Source organism: Pteropus alecto, unplaced genomic scaffold, assembly GCF_000325575.1.
Source record: "Pteropus alecto unplaced genomic scaffold, ASM32557v1 scaffold414, whole genome shotgun sequence".
NCBI lineage: Eukaryota > Metazoa > Chordata > Mammalia > Chiroptera > Pteropodidae > Pteropus > Pteropus alecto.
In genome coordinates, this window is record NW_006435781.1 from 1,257,019 (window position 1) to 1,279,997 (window position 22,979).

General features: G+C 33.7%; 1 protein-coding gene across 1 annotated transcript in view; it reads left to right on the top strand.

Annotated features, from left to right (window-relative positions):
• The window catches only part of DMD (dystrophin), a 1,580,480-nt gene that overhangs the window by 821,261 nt on the left and 736,240 nt on the right, over positions 1-22,979 (top strand). The window contains exon 45 of the mRNA XM_006911463.3: positions 22,755-22,902. Within this exon, the coding sequence (XP_006911525.1) occupies positions 22,755-22,902 (148 nt within the window). The remainder of the gene's footprint in view (positions 1-22,754; positions 22,903-22,979) is intronic.

The following is a 22,979-nucleotide window of genomic DNA, read 5'->3' on the forward strand; positions in this document are numbered from 1 at the left end:
CTACCTTGTCAATGAATAGCATCTGCTCTTCTCATGCAGAAGCAGTTTGCCCTCTTAAGTTCTTCTTGCTCCTTTTAAGAAAAACTTACATAACACTTTGCATATCCACATATATCATATCTACATATATTTTATTTTCCCCAGCAAGATTGAAAGCTTCATGAGGGGAAGGTAAGACCTTATTCTCGTCTCTATAAAACTATAATACTTAGTAAAAAATCTAATACAAATATTTTCTTAATTTGTTAAATAGTAAGAATTTTTGTTCCCATTCAAATTAAATTAAGCATTTAAATCATTACACTTGACATTGCTATATAGGTTAAAAATAGATCTACAGAGCCAGAACCATTTTTTAAATGTTTTTATAATGTCACATTTCCAAGGATATGTTTTTAGTTCAGGAAATTGGATTCGATCGATTCTAATCTTAAAAAATAGAAGAAGTTGAGTTAGTAATTCATATTTTAGTTGTTCTCCAGAATTTAATACCCTTAAAAGACAAATGGCTTCAATTTCTATAACTATTTTCTCCAGAAAAAAGCTCTTTGATTCAAACATTTAGTACATTTGTTTACCTGAGTCTTACTATGTCACAACTAATAAATTCTAGGTGAATTAAGTAGGGATTAGCCTTGAAACTGGGTATTTTATCCTCATCCAACCTGTAACCACATAATGTTTTAGATGCAATCTATATCACCAAAGATTTATTTTTAGCTAGATCAGAGAGGATCATACAGATATTATTTTCCACAGGTGTCTATGAAAAAGCTGGTCTCTTCCCATCTGCTCTCTGATGACTCTTGAAAAGCTTTCAAGGACATTCATAATTCTTCATCAAAAAACTATGAAAATTAGCTTTATAGTTAATCTTTTTATGTCATATTTTATTCTTTGAAACTTGCCAAGTTCTAGTGAAACAGACTAACTGAAGCCAAACATGCTGTTGCATTGGCTGGTACTGACAATCTCTCTCTTTCTCTATAGAGGCACAAGTGAATGCACTTCATTCATAGTTTTTCATGAACTTTTATGGGGCTGCAGAAGTAGGAGTTAGAGTATGTTGGGGAGAATGATGTCTGGGATGGGCCTTGAAGAATGGCAGCAGTCAAATGAAAAATAAATGGACATGCCACAGAAGAAAAGTGACGAGCAAAATCAGTGAAACAAGAAAGAGTTTACTACATTGAAGGACTGCATAGAGTTCAGTATAGAGAAGTTCTCTTAAGTCTCCATTTAATTTTACTTATCTAATTATCCTAAGTTCTTCATTCTATATGTAAAACCAGCTGCACAATTCCTGTTCCAAATTGCATGCTGAATATTAGTAACCTATACATGTTTTTGAAAGTTTTTCAAGTAGCCCTCCTGGAACCACACACCTTGCCTCCCACTGTTTGAGAGTATGGTTTCTAGCAGTCAACCATGTGTTTGTTCCCAACATGTTTATGCAAGTTATTCTTGTTTTTATAATTCTCTTATTTAATTAAATAGTACATAAACCAATAAATAGGAATGCAAAGAGAAACATCTGTGGTTTCTATATAAACTCCATCGAGTGCTTTGGAAGACCTGGTAAAGGTGATTAGCAAAAAACCTGCTATTCAATTAGATGTAGATGAGGCAACTACTTAAGACTTGGGGTAGAGGGTAGAGATCACAGAACTCTGGAAGGAGTTTGCATTTAGATTCTTTCTAATGTGTCTAAGTCTTACTCTACTTTAAAGAAACCAAAATTTAAGTCATAGATGAATAGATAATGAAATGTAGGAGTGCTTTATTTGAGAAAAAATATGCTGAACCAGTCAGTGGATCCTTAATCCCAGAAAAGTCTTGTACCCCATGCCAAATGAGTGGCCAATTAATATTCATTTATGTGTGTTCTAAGAGAAAATATTTAAATATGTATAAATGACTTTACATAATCCCTCCAATTTAACAATATTTTTTCTAAAAACTGCCTATTCACTCATCTTAATCAAGTTGAATAAGAGAATTTCTCTTGTATGTCTCAAGGACAAAGTATGGTGTGGCAATAAATAGAGCAGTCAAGACAGACCAGGTAATGGCAGATTAGGGATGATGAATGTCTAAGGAGATTAAAATTTATAAAGATATGACAGATTCAAGATACTCAATAGACAAAAGTAAAATAACTTGGTAATTAATGAGATAACATGGTGGGGGGATGAAGAGAAGATTCTAGGACGGCCCCTTCCCCAGATTTTTGGCTTTGGGAACTGGCTGAATAGAGTGCTATCAGGCTAGGTTAGAAAATACAAGGGGGGAGGATACCTAGAAGGAAAGAAGAAAGTAGATTAGATATACAGAGTTGAACTTGGAATATGATTGGTTTGAGGAGTCTGTGGAACATCTGAAACAAAGTGGTCAGAAATCATACATTTGGATATATAAGTTTGAACATCAGGGGGAAGAAGGCAGAAGGCATTGAGTCACTTTTTCTTTTCTCGATGGAGAGATGGTAGCAATCCCCAGTCAACTACCTAACTGCTTTTCACTGAGATCCTTTTCTCAGGTCATTTATTTACTAGCTGATAAACAAAACAGAGTATCCAGAGAACATATTAACAACCAATAAGCACTGCTATAGAGAAGGGTTTCAGGTGTCAGGCAGCCACTGTGGCAGATGAGTACTAGTGGTGACTATTGAACAGAAGTAATGTATGTGGTCTCTATGGGCCCACAGACTACCACCCTTAGCTACATAAATCAGAAGGGTTGATAAAATATTGGGGATAGATCAGGAGAATATATCGATCACAACATACAGGAAAATAAATTCAAGATTCTCATCCTACTGATTGCAGATCAGAAATGTCTTCTATATATGTTTGGGACACTCTAGTGAAAGAGCAGATATCTGTAGGCATATTTAAAGCATGGGTACAGTGTTCAGTGAAATTTCTATGGTCAGTACATAAGGAGCTAGAGGGTTGTAACATAAGAAACAAGTCCAAAGCAACGCTTGCTCCAGTAAGGCTCCTCACTTGGTCTCCTGTAAATGCACTCTCTCTTTAAGATTACTGGTCTCTTAAATCTGCATATTGTCATCCATTTGACTTGATAGAGCTATATGTGGACCCCACTATTTTATTAAAACAGGCCAAATATCATTTTGCCTTCTTTTCGTTTTCCTTATTGAATTGTGTCCTATGAGACATGTTTCATATTACAAGCAATCATTTCTAAAGTGTGTTTTATGTTAGAATTACAAGCCATCATACTACTGAAAAGGAACACAATATCCACTGGTCAGTAGACCATCTTCATGCACCAAGGAAACCTCAAAGTCCTGAGATAAAAATGCGTTGATCACTTTATTGATTCCTTCCCTAGTTTTAATATTACTAAAGGATGCCTTAGATATGTATGCTAGTCTATTCTCATGTTCCCTTTAACAAATCTCTTCTGTATTGCTAGTTATTAATTGTCATAGTTTGGCCATTAATATAAATCTAAAGTTATAATAATGTGTTTTTTTTCCCACAGAAGTTAATTTGAATTAAAATATATTCTCTTTTTCTCTACTATGATAAATATGTTTTTAGAAACCCTTTCTAAAATAGAAATACCATACATGTGTTAGCTGCTAATCTAATAATTTTTCACTTACTATTCTAATGATGAATATATAACTATCTTCTCATTTTCAGCAGAAGACTTTATCTCATATTTCATAGGAACCTTGCCCCAATAAATTATTCTCTCTCCCCTGAATTCACACAAACATAACTATATCTTCACCTTTTCTCCACTGGCTTCCTACTCCTGACTGAGTAAATGTTTTCAGTTCCCACATTAAAAAATAAATTACAAATATTACTTTCATAATGAACTCCACTGTACTTGTCAGGGTTCTTAGCTGTGAATAACAGAACTCAGTTCTGCTTAATGCAAGCAGAAATTGACTTTATGAGAAGTATAAAGACTTGTTCCCATTCTGAAACAGAAGGATAAAATAACAGCTCAAAAATGGACAGAAACTAAAGAAGAGGTTCAGATCCAAGAACTATAGTCCTGTACACACCCCAGACCTGTGTGCTGCCATGGACCACTCCACCACTGCAGATAGGGGATAAAGAATGCTACTGTTACTAGAATTCTAAATGATCCCTTGCAATTCTCTGTCACTCATTCCAGATTCAAAAACTGAACTTCTGCCATGAGATTCCACACTGATCTTGAGAATCTCCCCTGCCACACAATACGGAGGGTATTGAGATTATGAGGAGCCAAACTTGAGGAAGATCTCTTATTTCCTCTTCCTGGTTATTACTCTCATTCGAATCTTTCTCTTCATAGTCACTACTACTTAAACTCACATGTTCTCTTTTATCTCTTTTTTTTTTTTTTTTGCTCTTGGTCCCCACCCCTGCTGTGATACCATCTTTATCAAGGCTGTCAATGATCTCCTGTTAAATCCACTGGACACATCTCAGCCCTACTATAGGCCAATTGACATTAACTGACCACATTTCATCTTAGCACTTTGTTCTACCCTGTGTTTCATGTCATTAATTTCATCTGATTTTATTCCTTCCCTTCTGCATAATTCATTTAACTTTTGATTCCACTCCTTCTTTCACATGTTCCTTAAATCCTGATATTTCTGAGGGACCTTTCCTCAATCCTGTTCTTTTCTCATCTGTACGGTTTCTATGGTTGTTATCCATAGCCACAGCTCTGACTGTATTAATTAGAATGAAATCCTGAGAGGTAAACAGACAAAAAGAAATATAGCAACTGACACAAGGTAGAAATGTATCTATCTATCATGTAAAAGGAACCTGCAACTGGGTAGCCTAATATTATTGCTCTATTATGTCAGAGGCCCAGGTTTCTTCTGTCTCAGAAATCTGCAATCTCTTGACGTCGTCCTTACCTTCATGGTTAAAGATGGCTCAGCTCTCCAGCTAGCACGTCTGCTTTTCAGACTGCAGGATTGGGAAGAGGAGAAAATGAGAATGTCTCTACCCTTTTCAGAGAACTGCAAATCTGCATAACACTTTTACTTATATCTCATTGGCCAGAATTGATTCTCCTGACCATGTCAAGCTGTGATGGACACTGGAGAATTTAGTTAGTGAGCTGGGCTTCTGTTACAGAAAGAAAGGAAAGAATGAATCATGGAATATGAAGATAAAGAGTCTCTGTCACAACCACCTATTTCAGTTTGGGCCCTAAATATATTCAGTCCAATATAAAGGTCCAGATTAGACCTATTAAGCTTAGAATAAGAACTGTGGGAGACCGTGGTGTTCTTGCCTGGGACTGTTCCTACTCACCACCTTCAATGTGGTCAGCATAATTGTTATATCAGCATAGTCTAAACATATGAAAACTAGTATATCAGCATAGTCTAAACATATGAAAACTAGCAGCTACACTTCCAGAGAGGCGGACTTAGTTTGGATACAAACATATTAAACCCTATGCACAGAAATATCAGTAACAGCAGAGACCTACATGGCCAACGAAGGAGCCAACTAGCAGCTCAGCTGGTCTAAAATTGCTGTCTTGATTGGGACAAGTAATTGACTGAAGACTATCCAGAAATTTGATTTATCAGGAATATATAATAAATATGCCCAGCTTTTAAAATAGAGAAGGGATATCAGCAGTCATATACTATGGGAAAACATTTCATAGATACTATTTAGGCAAGTTATTAAAAAATTCATAACGAGGTGTGTAGGGGAATTGGAACCAGAGCTGCTTTAATATACTAATTAAAATGTTGAGTTTTCTAGAAGAAAATACTATATCTCCAAAGAAAGGAAACTGTGGTCCATACTCAGGGAAAAAAGCAGGATAAGAAATTGTCTCTGAGTTGGCCCAGACATTAGACTTAGCAGATAGAGACTTTAAAGCTTCTATTATAAATACCTTGAAGAAATAAAGAAAATCATATTTAAATAATTAAAGGAAAGTATGATGACAATGACAACAGATTAAGAATATCAACAAAGAGATATACATTATTAAAAGAAAATGAAAACTTTGGAACTGAAAAATACCATAACTGAAATGAAAAATACCATAACTGAAATGAAAAATTCACTAAAGTAACTTGAGAGCAGATTTCAGATGTCGGAAGAAAGAATTGGTAAGCTTGAAGATAAATAGAAATTGTCCAATCTGAAGAACAGAGAGAAAAATGAAGTTTTAAAAATGGCCAGAGACTCAGACCTGTGGGAAAACATTGAGTGTATTAATGTAGGTGGTATGAGAGTCCCAAAAAGAAAAGAAGTAGGGGCATAAAAATTATTTGAAGGAATAACATTCAGGCACTTCACAAATATTCTGAAGCTCAACAAACAAAATAAATCCAAAGAGATCAATTACCCAAAACATCGAACTATTGAAATACTACCACAAATGGAAAAATCTTGAAAACAGCCAGAGAAAAATGACTTATCTTGTACAGGAGAACATAATATGATTAGCAGCTAACTTCTCATCATAAACGAACAATAGAGCCCAGAGGCAATGGAATGGCATATTCAAAGTGCTGAAAGAAAAAAAATAAACTGTCAATCAAGAATTCTAGATAAAGTAAGACTGTTCCTCCAAAATGAAGATAAATAAAGACTTTCTTAAACAAGGAATGAGAATACTTCTTTCTAACTGGCCTGACTTACAAACAAAAACAAAAGAAACTCCTCCAGGCCAAAAGAAATGATATCATTCAGTGATTCAAAGCTATATGAACAAATGAAGAGCAACAGAATTGGTAAATATATAGGTAAATATAAAAGACTGTACAAATATATATTTTCTTTTAACTTCTTTAAGACATGATTGTATAAAACAATAATTATAACATTTTGTATTATAACATAGATATAATGAATATGATAATAATAACACAAAGAATAAGGGAAAATGGAACTTATCAGAGCAGTTTCCGTATTTTACGGGAATTAAATTAGAGGGTTTTTTTTTTCCAGCTTTACTGAGGTATGACTGCCAAATAAATTGGACTTATTTAAGATGTACAGTGTGGCATTTTGATATAAGTATGCCTTATGTAGTGATTACTACAGCCAAGCTAATTAACAAATCCATCACCTCATATAGGTACTATTTGTGTACATGTGGTAAGAACATTTATGATTTATTTTCTTAGCAAACTTCCAGTGTATAATACATTATTAACTACAGTTACAATGCTGTACATTAGATGCTGTAGAACCTGTTAATCTTTTAACTGAAAGTTTGTACCATATTACCAACATCTCCCCATTTCCCTCATCCCTCAGTGCCTGGGAGCCATCATTCTACTCTGTTTCTCTAAGTTCAACTTTTTTTTTTTTTAGATTCCACATATATGTGTGATCAAACGGTATTTGTTTTTCTGTGTCTAGCTAATTTTACTTACCGTAGTGTTCTCTAAGTTAATCCACATTATCACAAATGGCAGGATGTCTTTTTCTTCAGACTGAATAATATCCCATTGTATATATACATGTATCATATTGTCTTTGTCCATTCATCTCTTCGTGGACACTTAGGTTGTGTCCAGGTTTTGGTTATTGTGAGTAATGCTACAGTGAACGTGAGAGTGCAGATATCTCTTTGAGATAGTGGTTGCATTTTCTTTGGATATATACCCGGAAGTGGAATTACTACATCATATGAAGGTTCTGTTTTTAATTTTTCGAGGAACCTCTATACTGTTTTCTATAATGGCTGTATTAATTTACATTTCCACCAACACTGTACAAGAGTTCCCTTTTCTCCACACCCTTACCAATTCTTGTAATTCTTTGTCTTTTTGATAATAGCCATCCTAGCATGTGTGAGATGATATCTCATTGAGGTGAAAAAAGTTTTGATCTGAAGTAGATTATAATACATTAAGATGCATATGTAATCTTTAGAAGAACCACTAAGAAAATACATTTAAATTGTAGTTTTAAAAAAAGGAATTAAAATTGTGTACTAAAAATGTCTAACAAAAGAAAGTAGTAAAGAATAATTACAGGAACAACAACAACAAAAAAGACATGAGACTTAAAAATATAGTAAAATGGCAAATTTAAGTACAACTATATCACTAGTTATATTAAATGTGAGTGTATTAAGCATTTCAATTAAAAGATATTTCAGGCTGGATTTAAATAAAATACCCAACTATATTCTGTCTAAAAGACAAATGTTTCAGAGCCAAAGACATATAGTTTGAAAGTTAAAAAAAAATTTAGATAGATATACCATGGAATAGTATTGATAAGAAAAATGAAATGATAATAATATCAGAAAAATAGACATTAAGATAAAACATGTTACTTGTGACAGAGAAGGACATTTATAATTATAAAAGAGCCAATTCATCAGAAGACGTAACACATATATATGTGTGTGTGTGTAGAAATTAATAGAATTCAAAGGAGAAATAGAAAATTCAGCAATAATAATTGGAGACTTTTATCCCACTCTGAATGTTTGGTAGACCAATTGGATAGAAAATCGGCAGTGCTGTAGAAGATGAATAGAATGTTATGGCAGACTTAGAATACTCCACCAAATGACAGCAGAATAGATACTTTTAAAGTATCCATGGCATAGTCTCAAGGGTAGATCATATGCTAGTTCATAAAACAAATTTTGATTAATTTAAAAGAATTTAATTCATTGAAAATTATGTTCTCTTAACACATCAGAATTAGAATTTAACAACTGAAAGAAATTTGGGTGATACATTAATGTTTAAAAATTAAACAAAACCTAATAATCCACAGATTAAAAAATAAATCACAAGGACAATTAGGGAATATTTTGAACTGAGTGAAAATAAAAGCACAACATGTCAAAACTTATAGAATGCAGTTAAAGCAGTGCCTATAGGAAAATTTAAAATTTTAAGCTCCTGTGTTAGAAAAGGTTAATATTCTCAAGTCAATAACTCAGGCCTTCACCTTAAGAAACTAGAAAATGAGTAGTACTCTAAACCTAGAGGAAATAATGAAGATGATTAAGACAGAAATCAATAAAGTAAAAAGAAGAATAAGAATAGAGAAAAATCAATGAAACCAAATATGAATCTTTGAAATGATTTTGAAAATGGCAGAATTTAACTAGATTGACCAAAAACAAAGAAGGAAGGAAGGAAGGAAGAGAGGGAGGAAGGAAGGGATCATAAAGGAAAGTGGGGTAGCAGTACCAACCCTACAAACTGATGGCTAACATCATTGATAATGGTGAAAGACTGAATGTTTTTACCCTAAGATCAAAAATAAGACATGAATATTTCCCCTCAGTGCTTCAACATTCAACATTGTACTGGCATTTAAACCAACAAAAGGAGATGAAAGGGAAAGAAAAGAGGAAGGTGTGGCGATGGTACACACAACTCTATCATTTACTAAAAGCCATTAAGTTATATACCTAACATAGGTGAGTTTTATAGTATGTAAATTATACCTCAATAAAGCTAAAAAACATTGTAGCACATGGAAAGGTATAGATTAAACAGAGTTGGTAATATATTAGGAATTGTCGAATCTGCATAATGGGTAATGGGAATTCATTATACTATTTTTGCACATACTTTCATTTTCTAATTTTTTTTTTAAATTGGTAGCTGCATGTCCCTCCTTATCCAGTGTAATTTAGGTATCTCTATTTTTGCTTACCTTTTGAGATGATAGTCTTACTTTTCTTCCTAATGATTATACACCATAATGTTATGTATGCAATATTTACTACTGAATGGCCTTTTATTTTGCTTACTTTTGCATTATTTGCTTTTTGAATCACATTATGAAGAAATGATGTGGCATTTTCTTAGAAACCATCAATTCTCTCTAGAGAATAGAAACAAAACACTCTCCTATATTCATCAGGAAAGTAATAGTAGTCAGCGCACAGTGAAGACAGAAATTACCTTCATAAATATACAGAGAATTTTTTTCTCAATGCTATTTTAGTCGGCTCTCTGTCCTGTTAGTCTAAGAACCAGGAAACCTGTTTTATTTCACAGTGTATTGACTCTGTCATATGTGACTAAGTCTGCTAAAAAAAAAAAAAAATCCTTGGAGATACCATTTGGATTCTTTCTTTCTTTATTTATTTTAATTTCAATATCCTCCTTCCCTCCTCCCCCCTTTGGATTCTACTGTTTTTAAAGGTGTGCTTAGCTAAGTGCAGTAGTCTACTTCATGGGTCAAAGCTAATCTTGAGTAATCTTCTATTCGGTAGACTTTCTAAGTTCCTCTGTATCCAGTGTTTCAAGAATTTAATCATTGATATGGAAGGTAGAATACATAATGCACTAATGAAATTCATCCATGATCAAATTTTAATGCCCAGAGATAATTCAATAACTGTTATTACATTTGCACAATCCATTTAAGTAATTTCATTGTATATCCTTAAAGACTATCAAATATCTTTTTTTAAAATACAAACAGAATCATTTCATACTTCTGCTTATAAACTTTTAGCGGTTCTCGGCACTACAGAGGGAATGTATTGACCTTGGCAGGCATGTAGAGCTCTTTAGAACCTGATTCAAACCTACTATTCTAGTACCTTCTCTTGCCAATCTCCTTCCACATTCCTTCACTATGGAAACATTAAAGAGACTATCAACTTTTGCATTGTCTATGCTGTTTCTTTCTCTACAGCGCTTTACTCCCTTCATCTAATGAACATATTTTCTAGGTTTCTGAGAGGTCATTCCTCCCTTCGGGTTCCTAGGACCCTTAGTACATGGTTTCATATTGAACTTAAGATAAAATTTGAATTCTTGCCATGGCCTCATAGCCCGTGCTCATTTCTATGGCCTTGTCTCCTGCCACTCTCCAACTTGCTCACCACACTTTAGCCACAGTGGTCTACTCAGTTTCTCTGAATCTCTACGTATTTTCTGCTTTGAAAGAAGCTGATTCTTCTGTGTGGAAGCTAGTCCCCTATGCTTTATTTAGACATATTTATATGTATTTCAGTATTCAGCTTCAATGTTACTTACTCAGAGGAACTCACTGTTATAAACACCACACCACCCTCAATCCAAATAAGATCCGCTGCTCTTCTCCTTAGGAACAGACTATGTTCCAAACTACTGTTACAACTACATTTGTTCTTAGACTACATGCCTCTCTACAAGAAACCATTAGATGCTCACGTAAACCTGAGAAAATTCTAAATGTTAAGCATCTTAGATGATGATAATGATGACAATGATTTCTTTTCTGTGTTTCACAGCAGTTTCAACAATTTATGTTTGCTTTTGCACTCATCACACACAATAAGGTTAATAATGTTTATTAGATACTTCCAAAATACACACAGAGGAAACACATTTAGTCTAAAATGAGGCATGGTATCCAAAAGTGGAATAACTATGTCTGACCACTGACACTGTTTTTCTGTAGGAAGTAGAATTTGATGCACATGTGTTTGCCTTTAGGTGAAACATGTAAATGAAAGTTCTTAGTTGAAAGTTCATAAATAAAGGAGTACTCTTTTATAACAATTTAAATTTTTTCTTCATACATGTGTCATGTTTTTCATTAATATACTTCTTTGCATGATTATTGGTTTAACGTCCATCATACTCTAAGCTCCATATGGGTAAGGACTGGGTCTAATGTTGTTCATCTCTGAATATTCGCCATCCAGTACAGTGACCAGTACTTAGCAGATATGTAATAAATATTTGTTGAAGTTATAGCTACACTTCAATATTTATCACATTTTAAAGAAACCCACTTATGTACACGTCTGCATCTCCTACCAGCCTCTCGACATTTTGTAATGGCCCCATCATGTAGGACAATCAATGCCTGATATATTGTGGACACTCAAATATTTGATGAAAAAACATTAATTTAATGACAGGCCAACTTCCCTGAGTACATTATAATCTCAAAGTGAGCAGTATATATGTCTTCTGAAGGAGCCCTACTAAGCCTAGCATGCCACACAGACTCACAGCAGATACTTAGGAAGTTCATTAACTCTAAAAGTTGGCCTTCATAGTGCTTTGGCCTACATTATTCACTTTCTTCTGTATCATAAAGTCTTTGGCAAATTTCTGGACTCTGACCACAATGTTTGGTGGTAGAGTTCTTCATACCTAATGGATTGTTTGAATTTTTATTTCATATCATGTTATTTACTTGTCTGAGGTCTTTATGATGGTGAACTCAATACGTATGATAAGCTATCATAATTTATCCCCAGTGACAAGTAGATATTTCTGTTCTCCAGAAAATAATCTCCTCATTTATCCCATAGGGTACTTAAACTTCGGTTATTCCATTCTTTTAAAGCAATGGTTGTCAAACTTTTTGGTCTCGGAACCCCTTCATACTCTTAGAAATTATTCAAGATTCCAAAAAGCTTTTGTTATGTGGGTTACCATGTTTAACATTAAAACCGAGAAATGTTTAACATATTTATTAATTTATTTTGCAATTACAATAATGAGCCCATTCTGTGTAATATAAATAACAAATGTTTTATGAAAAATAACTATTTTCCACAAGAAAAAAGATTGTAAGAAGTGACATTGTTTACGTTTTTGAAAACTTTAATATTTAGTTTAGGAGAAGAGAGCTAATTTTTTTATCTGCTTCTGCATTCAATGTGTTGCTATATCCTCTGGAAAACTTGTAAAAGAATAAAAGGAAAAAGGCAAATAATATGTTAGTATTATTATGAAAATAGTTTTGACCTCACAGACCCCCCGAATGTATTTCAAGGATCTCCAGGGGTCCCCAAACTATACTTCAGGAGATGCTGTTTGAGGGATGTCACTTTTCTTGTACCTCCTGTGGCTATATTCTTTTAAAGTATAGTAACCTGAATTTCTTAAGAACTTAGCTAGAGTTGTGTGCAGATTTTAAATAAATCAAATGGAAATACCCTTTGCCCTTTCTTCTCCAGGATGAAAGTGGTGAGCAAAATATGTTCTTTCTGTCTCTCTAAGGAACTTTGGTTTTCCTTGTCTGTGTAATGTACTTATATTCCACTGAAAATGTACATAGTGCCAGTCGATAGATGACATTTTGCTGGGGGCGGAAATTATGAGGACCCTGAGGAATTCAAAATACAGGCACAGTAATAAAAATCACCGTAAAACCCACAGAAAAAGACTATAACAATTTTTTTAAAAGAGTGTGAAATTATAAAAGAAGCAATAAAGTTGATTTTGGATTAGGAAGAAAGAGAAACAAACTTGAATAACGTAAAAGGAAAGAAGAGGAAAAGGAGGCAAAGGCCTGGTTCTTTTTTACTAAGTATTTTCCATGTTTGGTTCTAAGCTAAGCAAACATAGCTTCTCGTACTTGAAAACTTCAGTAAATTTAAACAGAATAAATATTTATAATCAGATGCAATGTCTAGTTTTTCTGTGAGCTGTCTTCACATATGTCCTGTGAAATACTAATTGGGTAAAGTGTTAATAATTATTTCAAAGAGTAAAGAAGAATTTTAATGGCCATATACATTTTTATGATCACACCTATAACTGGGTTAAAAAGATTATGCAGATTTTCTTATATCAGAATTCATATACTTTTAATCTCCTTGTATGTGTCTAGGAAAGAGATTTAGTCAATAGCGTATGTCAGCAAACTTTAGTTTTGCTATGCCAGATAGTAAATGCTTTTGGCTTTGTGAGTCATCCAGTCTCTGATGCAGCTACTCAACTCTGCTGTTGTGGGGTGAACTAGTCATAGACAATATGTAAATGAACAAGTGTGGCTGTGTTCCAATAAAACTTTATTTTCAAAAAACAGGTGGCAGGCAGGATTTGGCTCATGGTCCATAGTTTGGAAATCCTCAGTATATAACTTCTCCCAATTTAATTTAATTTACATAGAGCTTGCCTTTCATAACACACACTTTGTTTTTCATGGTAAATCTCCCAAGGATAATGTGAATAATGTTATTACTCTCACATATACAATTAAGATGGTGTCATTATGAGATTTTGAATTTAACAATAAATAAGTATTGTACACTAACTACCTAGAGGAGTATGATCACAATAGACAGAATACCCATCCTTATAGTGCTTGCAGTATATTGACAGACATAGGAAATTACAATGTACCTTATGACAGAAAAATTGCAAGCTTTGGAACTGTGAAGAGGGCCATAACTTAGACTTGACTGGGAGGTGGGTGCTGATCAATTGAGGAAAGCTTCATAGAGGAGGTGATGGCTCACCTGAAATTAGAAATATAACTAGAAGCTACCTAGTTACTAGAGAGGGGTATCCCAGACATGGGATAAAGGGTAATCCAGACCAAGGGAACAGAATATGCTAAGTCCTGAAAAGGATATGGTACTGAATTTCAAGGAATAAGTTCAATGAGTTGTAGAATGCAAAGAAAGATGAAGAAAGAGAAGTAAGATCAGATCATAAAGAGCTTTTTGATCCAGGTTAAAAAAGTTGGATTTTATTCCTTGGCACTAGGGAGTTATTGAAGTTGTAAGAGTATGCTCAGAGACACATTTTTGATAATTCATTCTGAAGTTTTGAGAATGCATAAGACAATAACAAGATGGGAGGCAGAAACCAATTAGGAAATAACCTCAGTAATCCAGACAGAGAGGATGGGAGAAGGAAATAGTGTCAGAAAGGATAGAGAAAAGTGGGCAAATTCATGGGAGATATCTAAAGTACAATTATGAAGACATATTTATTGATATGTTCTGGGAGTGAGGGAGAGGAAGGAATCAAGGATTCCTTTCAGATTTTTTAGCTTTGGAGACTGCGAGCTTGCAGAGCCAATCCATAGAGACTGACAGAGGAGCTAACTTAGAAAATAATGATGTTTTGAATGTCTGGGAAGGGAAAAACCTAGCTTTCATTGAAAACAGGAAAACTGAAGTCATTCATTCTTCATTGGATCTTCCACCAGAAACCAATGACTTTATTGATAAATCATGTCACTCTATCTCTAATAGATGAAGGTCTAAAGCATCATTAGTATTTTCAGAAATGTATTCCAGCACCTGTGTAGACAGCACACCGCAATTGAACCTATTAAAGTAGGATTGGAAAACAGAGTTCTATCTGGAATATGTAAAAAGATTATTCTGGAATTTCTTTTTATCTAAGAATTGAGTCTGATAGGCAATATGAATTATGAAAGCCTTGGGATTCTAGGTAGAATTTCATAAGATTCAGCATTTTGACCTCATCTCTACTACTTTCCCTTCTCTCATTCTGTTCCAAACATTTTTTTCCACTTTCTTTTTGTTGTTTTTAGAACATTCTGACCATACTTCTGCCTTAGGACCTGTGTACTTGTTATCTGTGCTTACAGTGCTCTTTCCCCCAATATTTGCATGACTTCTTCCCTCACCTCCTTTATTACCTAACTTAATTCAAGTTACTATTAAAAAAGAAGCTCCACATCTCAGTGGCTTAACACAATACAAACTTCTTACTCATGCAAAATTCAAAAAGTTGTTTCCAACCAGTAAGCAGCTCTCCTCCAAATTGTGAATCAAGGATCCAGGCTACACTGACTTTTATGGCTTTGCCCCTTTTTTAACATTCTAGTTTAGTTTAGTTCCAAGTATACAGTACATTGGTTAGACATTTATATAGTTGATGATGATCCCCTTGATTACTCTATCTTCTCTCTGACTCTACACATAGCCATTACATTACTGCTGACTGCATTCCCAATGCTATGCTCCCCATTCCCATGACTATCAACTACCATTTTTAACATGTAGTTTTCAAAATCACTGTGCTTTTCTATGTGAAAGAGAAAGAACTAGGAATATCACATGTGTGGGGGTAAAGTTATGAGCCAGGTCTGGAATCAGTGAGCATCACTTATGCTCACATTCCATTGGCTAGAATTCAGTTATGTAGCCACAATTAATGGCAAGGGAGGGTGAGAAATGACGGCTAGCTTCATGATTAAAAGAAGAGAATAAGGTTTTTCGATGAACAGCTAGCCAATCTCTACCATGTTGACTTTACTCAAATACCCACTTGTCAATGAAACCTTCTTTGACTACCTTTTATAAAATTGCAGTCCTCCGGCTCCACTAAATATTCTCTCTCTTCCTTCATTTTTTTTCTTTGTGTCACCTATCACTATATCACAATCTATAAATTTCACTCCTTTAGCTTGTTATTTGTCTGCACCCCCACTCCAGAATAGAATGTAAGCCCTATGAGGGCAAGGATTGTTGCCTACATTGGACACATGTAGACCTTCAAGAAATGTTTGTGGCATTGTAATTATACATCTACTTCACTTAGAAGTAGTCTATCTGGTGGAACATTTACTCGCAGATTGGATTTTGACTCTAATTGTGTTTCCCCACAAAATTTGTTAGAAGAGAGAAATAGAGCTGTCAACCGGCTCATCAAAAAGCTCAATTTCAAATAGTTTCTCTGTGTACTCATGCATGCTTTATAAATACTTTTATGTATGTAATTATGTTGGTGTAGGCAAAATTCTGAGATAGAAATAGTTCAGTATCCAGATTCTCCCCTTTTTGAAATTTATTTTTCTAGCATTTGTTGAATGCTGACTGTTAATGAAGCACTAGGCTGAAACTGGGGTATTAGAGAGCAAATTTAGTCCACATGACCACACTATGAAATGTTTATTGTGCCAGTTTTAAGATGAAGAAATTGAGGCCTATAGAGGTTAAGTAACTTGTCCAAGTTCATATACTCATATACTAACTTGCACAGCTCAGATTTGGACTTATTTTTCTTTCATTAACTGTCACTGCTAGGCTTCATGATTTCCCTTCTCATTCTCTGTATCTACCCACAAGTTGCTACTGTTTTCCTTAATATTGAGAAATAAATGACTGAGAAGCCTTGATATGTTTTCCTTCTCAGGAGCATTTCATTTTACTAAGGCACAAAGTCTAGGCAAAAGGAATGAATGAATTGTGTAACTCACGCACTAACCATATATAAAAGGCATGTTGATTTAAAAATAGAGTTGATGCCTGGGTTCTGGTTCACATAATGTCCTATAGAGCAGGGGTCCTCAGCCCCCGGGGCCACTGACCAGTAACGGTCTGTGGCCTGTTAGAAACCATGCCCACACAGCAGGAGGTGAGCAGCATTCAGGCAAGCAAAATTTCATCTGTATTTGCTCTCCAGTGCTAGCATCATCACCTTGGCTCCACCTCAGATCACCAGAAATTAGATTCTCATAGGTGCACCAGTCCCTGATGCCAAAAAGGTTTGGGACTACTGCTATAGAAGATACAACCTGAGGAATTTACAGTTTATGCCTAAACGTGAATAATTTTTTTCTTAACAGATATATTTGAATCCTTCTAATGTTTCTCAAATCACAAGACACTTGTTTTATTTTGGTCAAAACAATAAATTACAGTCTGGAAGAGACATATTGGCTTACTCTCATTTGATGCTTATTTTGGTTGCTTGTAGAAGTCACTTGATAGGGGAGGGGAAATAACCATGAAGAAAACAAATTTAACGGAAGTAGTGATTAACTGGTGGAATGACATTACAACTTCAAGAGTTCAGGAAAGTTTATTTTAAAAGCAACCCAGTATGTGGTTGCATTGTGTATCTCATGAACATATGGCACAGAAAAAAGAAAACTGTCTTTACATAACATAAAACTGTCTTATGTATTGTAAATGTGTGCTTATGGTTTGAAATAAAATTGCCAGTAGAACATTACACATGGATTCAGCAGTACAACACCTCAGGCCACATGTGGAAGTGAAGATGATAGCATCTAGAAAACTGAATTAGGTGCCTCAAAAAGTTCATAGATCGAGATGACAATTTTAGTGTTGAAGATGCATGTCAAGAATATTTACACAATTGTTATATAAACTGTGAATGAGGAAATGCGATCTTTCTAATATATTTTATAACATTTTAAATTAGTACGTACAATCAAATTGATGCATTAAGCATTATACGTAGACAGGCGCTGATTCTAGCTATATTTTTCATAGGTTCTGAGTTATAGTTGATCAAAAACTTAAAACTTCCCATTCGGAAAGTGAGATAGTAACCTTGTATCTGGATATATATGGTATATAAATCTCCAGGGCTTCAATTTATTTATTTATTTTCAATTACAGTTGACTTTCAATATTCATTGCAGGTGTACAGCATAGTAGTTAGACATTTATATAACTTACAAAGTGATCCTCCCAATAAGGCTAGTACCCACCTAGCACCATACATAATTATTACAATATTATTGATTATGCTGTACTTTACATCCTCTGACTATTTTGTAACTACCAATTTGTACCTCTTGATCCCTTCACCTTTTTCCACTGCCACCACCCAACCCCCCTCAACCCCTCTCCCATCGGTTTCAATTTATTCATTGGGAATTCTAGGAAGGCCATACAAGGGAAGTATTTGAGTATTAAAAGAGATTCAGATGTGAAAACATCCAGCACTTGGCCTGAAACATTCTCCCTCTAAAATCATGCGATGTGATTTGCAGTCTTTTCCTCTTACTATAAGAGCAGCCACACAGAATGTGTTCTCTAACTATTAATGTTAAGTTCATTGAATTAAACAATATATTGGTAACTCTTCCTTTCTGATTATGCATATCTCTCTCCATCATAATATGTGCTTCCATCAATTGCATTAAGAGCATTTATAATGTAAATGGCAACGGAGCCAATATTTCAAACAGAAGCCATTCTTTAAAAAAAAAAAAAAATAGCTAAATGTATTGAAATGCCTCTAAAAGTAAAATATTTAGCACTTAATTGCAGATGAGTAATGTTAAATGTCTCATTCATTATTATTACTACCAAATGCCCGAATAAATCCTACCATAGGCATTAAGTGAGTAGGTAAACAAAGAAATAACACTTCATGTGATGAATGCCAATATAAAGTATGCTTAAACTATTCTGTCAAGAGACAAGCCTGGAAATGCTAACTGTGCTCCTTCCCTTTTCTGCAATCATCTGAATATATAAATTCAAATTGCAGCTTTTAAAACTTCAGATCGAGGCTTTTGAAATTTCAGAAAATACATGTGCTTGGAAAAGCAGATTATAACAAGGTCCCGGTGGGTTTGGGTCACCATCTTTTTTCTATTTCAAAGTATAAAATACAAAGCTCGACAAGAAATGATTACCAAATGTTTTCATATTTAAACCAAAGATGCTGTACTTAAAAATTTAAATCATCAGAAAAAAGTTTTCCACAAACATTGCATAAAAAGACATATTATGGCAAATAGCTTAGCCAAAGCTTTTACTTTTTAAATGATGATTTATTCTGTCTCTAGGTTCTTAAGGGTTTTCTAAATTAGTATACAGTTAATATCCATAAAATCATAAGCAAGTCACTGCCTTTCAAACTGATGCTGAAGGTTAATTAGAAAACATACTTAATTATTTATAGTGCGCAGATGAGTCCTGAGTACTACTCTCAGTATCCAAAAACACTGTAAACATAGAAAATTTAGGAGATTTATAGTGGAAAGACAGTAAATTTTTCACTAATTAATTTATTGATTTAATGGAATCTCTATCAAAGTTCCCAGTGAGATTTATTTTATAATTTGACCAAATGATACTTGTATTACATAAATTAGAATAGCTAAGGCAAGAAAAGGGGTTAACCTACCAGAAATTAAACATATTTTAAAGCTGAAATGGTTGAGTAGTATATTACTGTCATGTTTTTGTAGCTCAGCATAGTAGATCAGCAAACAACCCGATTACATATAAAAATACAAAATATAATGAAAAAAAATCCCCACAAATCAATAGAGAATAGATTGTGCTAAGAAAAATATCAATTTCTGAAGATTCCTTCAAGGTCAGAAATTTAACTCTATATAAATTTAAGATTTATTAGTAATCTGTTTTATTTTAATTAAGGTTTAGGGATCCAGAATGAAGTAAAGGTGAATGAGCAATTGTAGGATGGTCACAATTTTCAGAATATTATCAATGAAAAAAAACAACAAAGAAATAAATAGATGAAATTTTATTTATAAACAAATAAAAATATATGTAAAAAGCAAAAAGGTAAAAGGGAAGCTGGAAAAACATTCTCAATAAATATATATTTTAAGGTAATCTTAAAAGAGCTCTTAAAAACAAGAAAATAGTGAGGAAAATGAGCAACAAACAGACTGCAAACAATTTACAATTGAAACAGAAATGACAAATATACACACATATACAATTTTTTTTCAAATTTTCTATTAATAAACAATGTAAAAAACATTCATGACAAACTATTTTTTCCTCTATCAAGTATATAGATCGTAATGCTCAGTAATAATAAATGTGTGTAGAGATAAGTATTTTATAACTGTTGGTTGGAAGTATATGAGTGTTTTTACTACCAGCACTGCAAAGAAATTATGCAATGTGTACCTAAGTCCTTAGTATTCTTATAGTTAACTTTTCTTCCTCATTCCAAGGAAATTAGCAGGTGCATAAGCCAAAATGCATAAACAAATGTATTTGTTATAGGATTATTTATTATAATGAAAAATTGGAACAAAACTAAATGCCTAATTACAGAAGAATGGTGAAATATGGTGTACTCATAAATGGCTTATTACTCAGCTCTAAAATTGATTTTTCAAAGAATAATTAATGACTTTAGGAAATACAGTAGAATATTAAATTAAGAAAATAAGTACAGAATGTTTATAGAGTTTGATTCCAATTAAATATATAAATCTCAACGTACAATGAATAAGTATATTGCTCCTCTTTTTGTTTGTTGGGTTTTGGAGGTTTTTTCCTCCCTGAAATCGTCAGTTTCTAGATGAAGATTGGGAAAAGCCTTACACATCTGTCTAGGTTTTACAAGTGTAATTAGATTTTAGCAAAGTATTATTTAACTAAGATAAGGAAGATTGGTAGAAATAAGGTGATCTCAGCGTTTGGGACACTGTGCGAGATGATCTGGAGTCAAATACTAAAGGTTACAAAGAACTGCAAAGAGTAGAAAAGAGAAAAATGAGATAGACTGACAAATACGCTTGAATCTTTGACCGAAAAATTGAACCGGCTTACAAATTTTTAACAAAGGATGTCCATAGTGGTATTTTTTCTTCTTCCAGAATTGCTTCTAAGTCCAGAGTCTGAGGAAAAATGGTACTATCCCACATTCTAAAACAAACTGCCAGCAGTTAAGACCAGCCACTTCGCACAGGGTTAACTGAGAAGTGACGGTAGCATTATGTCTACTACCAGTGATTTCCAGCCTCCTCTGTACCCTATGTCCCAGTCAGAATTAAGAGGAGGACTCAGATGGGGTAAAATGGTTAGCTCTGTGGGGAGTGCAGTGTTTGTGGTGAGGGTCTGTTCCCTCACTCCCCGCTTTCAACTCTCCAAAGTCAAAGGTAAGGGCTTCAATATAATCACTGAAAACAAGTATGTAGAATGCAAGAAGGGAATTCTATGCCCAGTAGAATTCCTGACAGTTCGTAAGCCCTCAAATATTTAACTTAAAGCAAAAAAAAAAAAAACCCTCAAAATGAAAACAGCCCAAATGTCCACCAACAGAGAGATATTTATACAATTTAATACTGAACATCCAAGAGAATAAAGAAATTAATCTACACACAATATGGATGATTATTGTAAAGTGTGTGTTGAGTAAAAAATACAAGTCAAAAAAGAATATATACCATATGGTTCTTTCCATATACATAACGTTTAACTAGCATACTAGTTATACTTGGAGGTAGTGACTATAAGAGACAGAGGGTCCTCTCAGCTTCTGATGTCATTCTGTTCCTTTCTTTGGTTATTTGGTATGTCCAATTTTTAAAACTATATTGAGCTATACAGTTATATGTGCACATTCTTATATGTATATTATACTTCAATTAAAAGTTTACATACAAGGTGTATATATATATATGTATGTGTATACACACACACACACACATATATTCTCAAAATACAACAAAACAAAAAAATCGTAAATTATTTTAGGTGCAGATCATTTTGCTCAGCTGTGTTACAATTCAATGTGTAAGAATAAATTTATGGCTAATTGAATAACATATAGTGTATGCATTTTGTAATTAAAAACTTCCACTAGTATAATGTATGTTAAATTTTAAATCAATTTTCCTCTTTCTTCAAAAAGGATTGTGAAACATAATTTGGAAAACATTTTAACACATGATAATTTAGGATTTTTATTTTAATTTCCTTATTTTTCCTTTACTCTGAAGTTGTCCATAAAGGTATATTCTATCTTAAACATTTTATAAAATGCAACTTCATATTATATACTTGCTTTAGTGCAGTGGTTCTTTAACAGGGGAAGTTTTGCCCGCAATGAGGATATTTGGCAATGCTGCAAGAGATTTTTGGTTGTCACAACTGGGGGTAGGGGAAATGCTACTGGCATCTAGTGGGTAAAGGCCAGGGATACCGCTAAACCTCCTACAATGCACAGAACAGCCCCTTAATGACTAATTATCCAGCCTTAAATATCAGTAGTGCTGAGTTTGAGAAACATTGTACTGGTTTAATAAAATAATGTTGGAATTTTAAAATTAGATTTTTTCTTGACCAATTTTAATCTCATAGTTTAGAGATTTTTGAGATATTGAAATTGATCAAAGTGAATGAATTTTTTTAAAAATTGTATTAACACTTTTTACATTGCTTGTATTCTTGAAAGTGTGTGACAGAATTTTTTGTTTTGCTTTTTCTTTAAAAAAATAGAAAGTTTGAGAAATATGTTGTTTGTAACAATTTTATTCTTCTCTCTCCAGGCTAGAAGAACAAAAGAATATCTTGTCAGAATTTCAAAGAGATTTAAATGAATTTGTTTTATGGTTGGAAGAAGTGGATAACATTACCAGTATTCCACTTGAACCTGGAAATGAGCAGCAGCTAAAAGAAAAACTTGAACAAGTCAAGGTAATTTTATTTTCTAAAATCCCTCAGGGCCCACTTGTATAAAGAGAATATGAATCTATTTTTTAATGTATTTAATC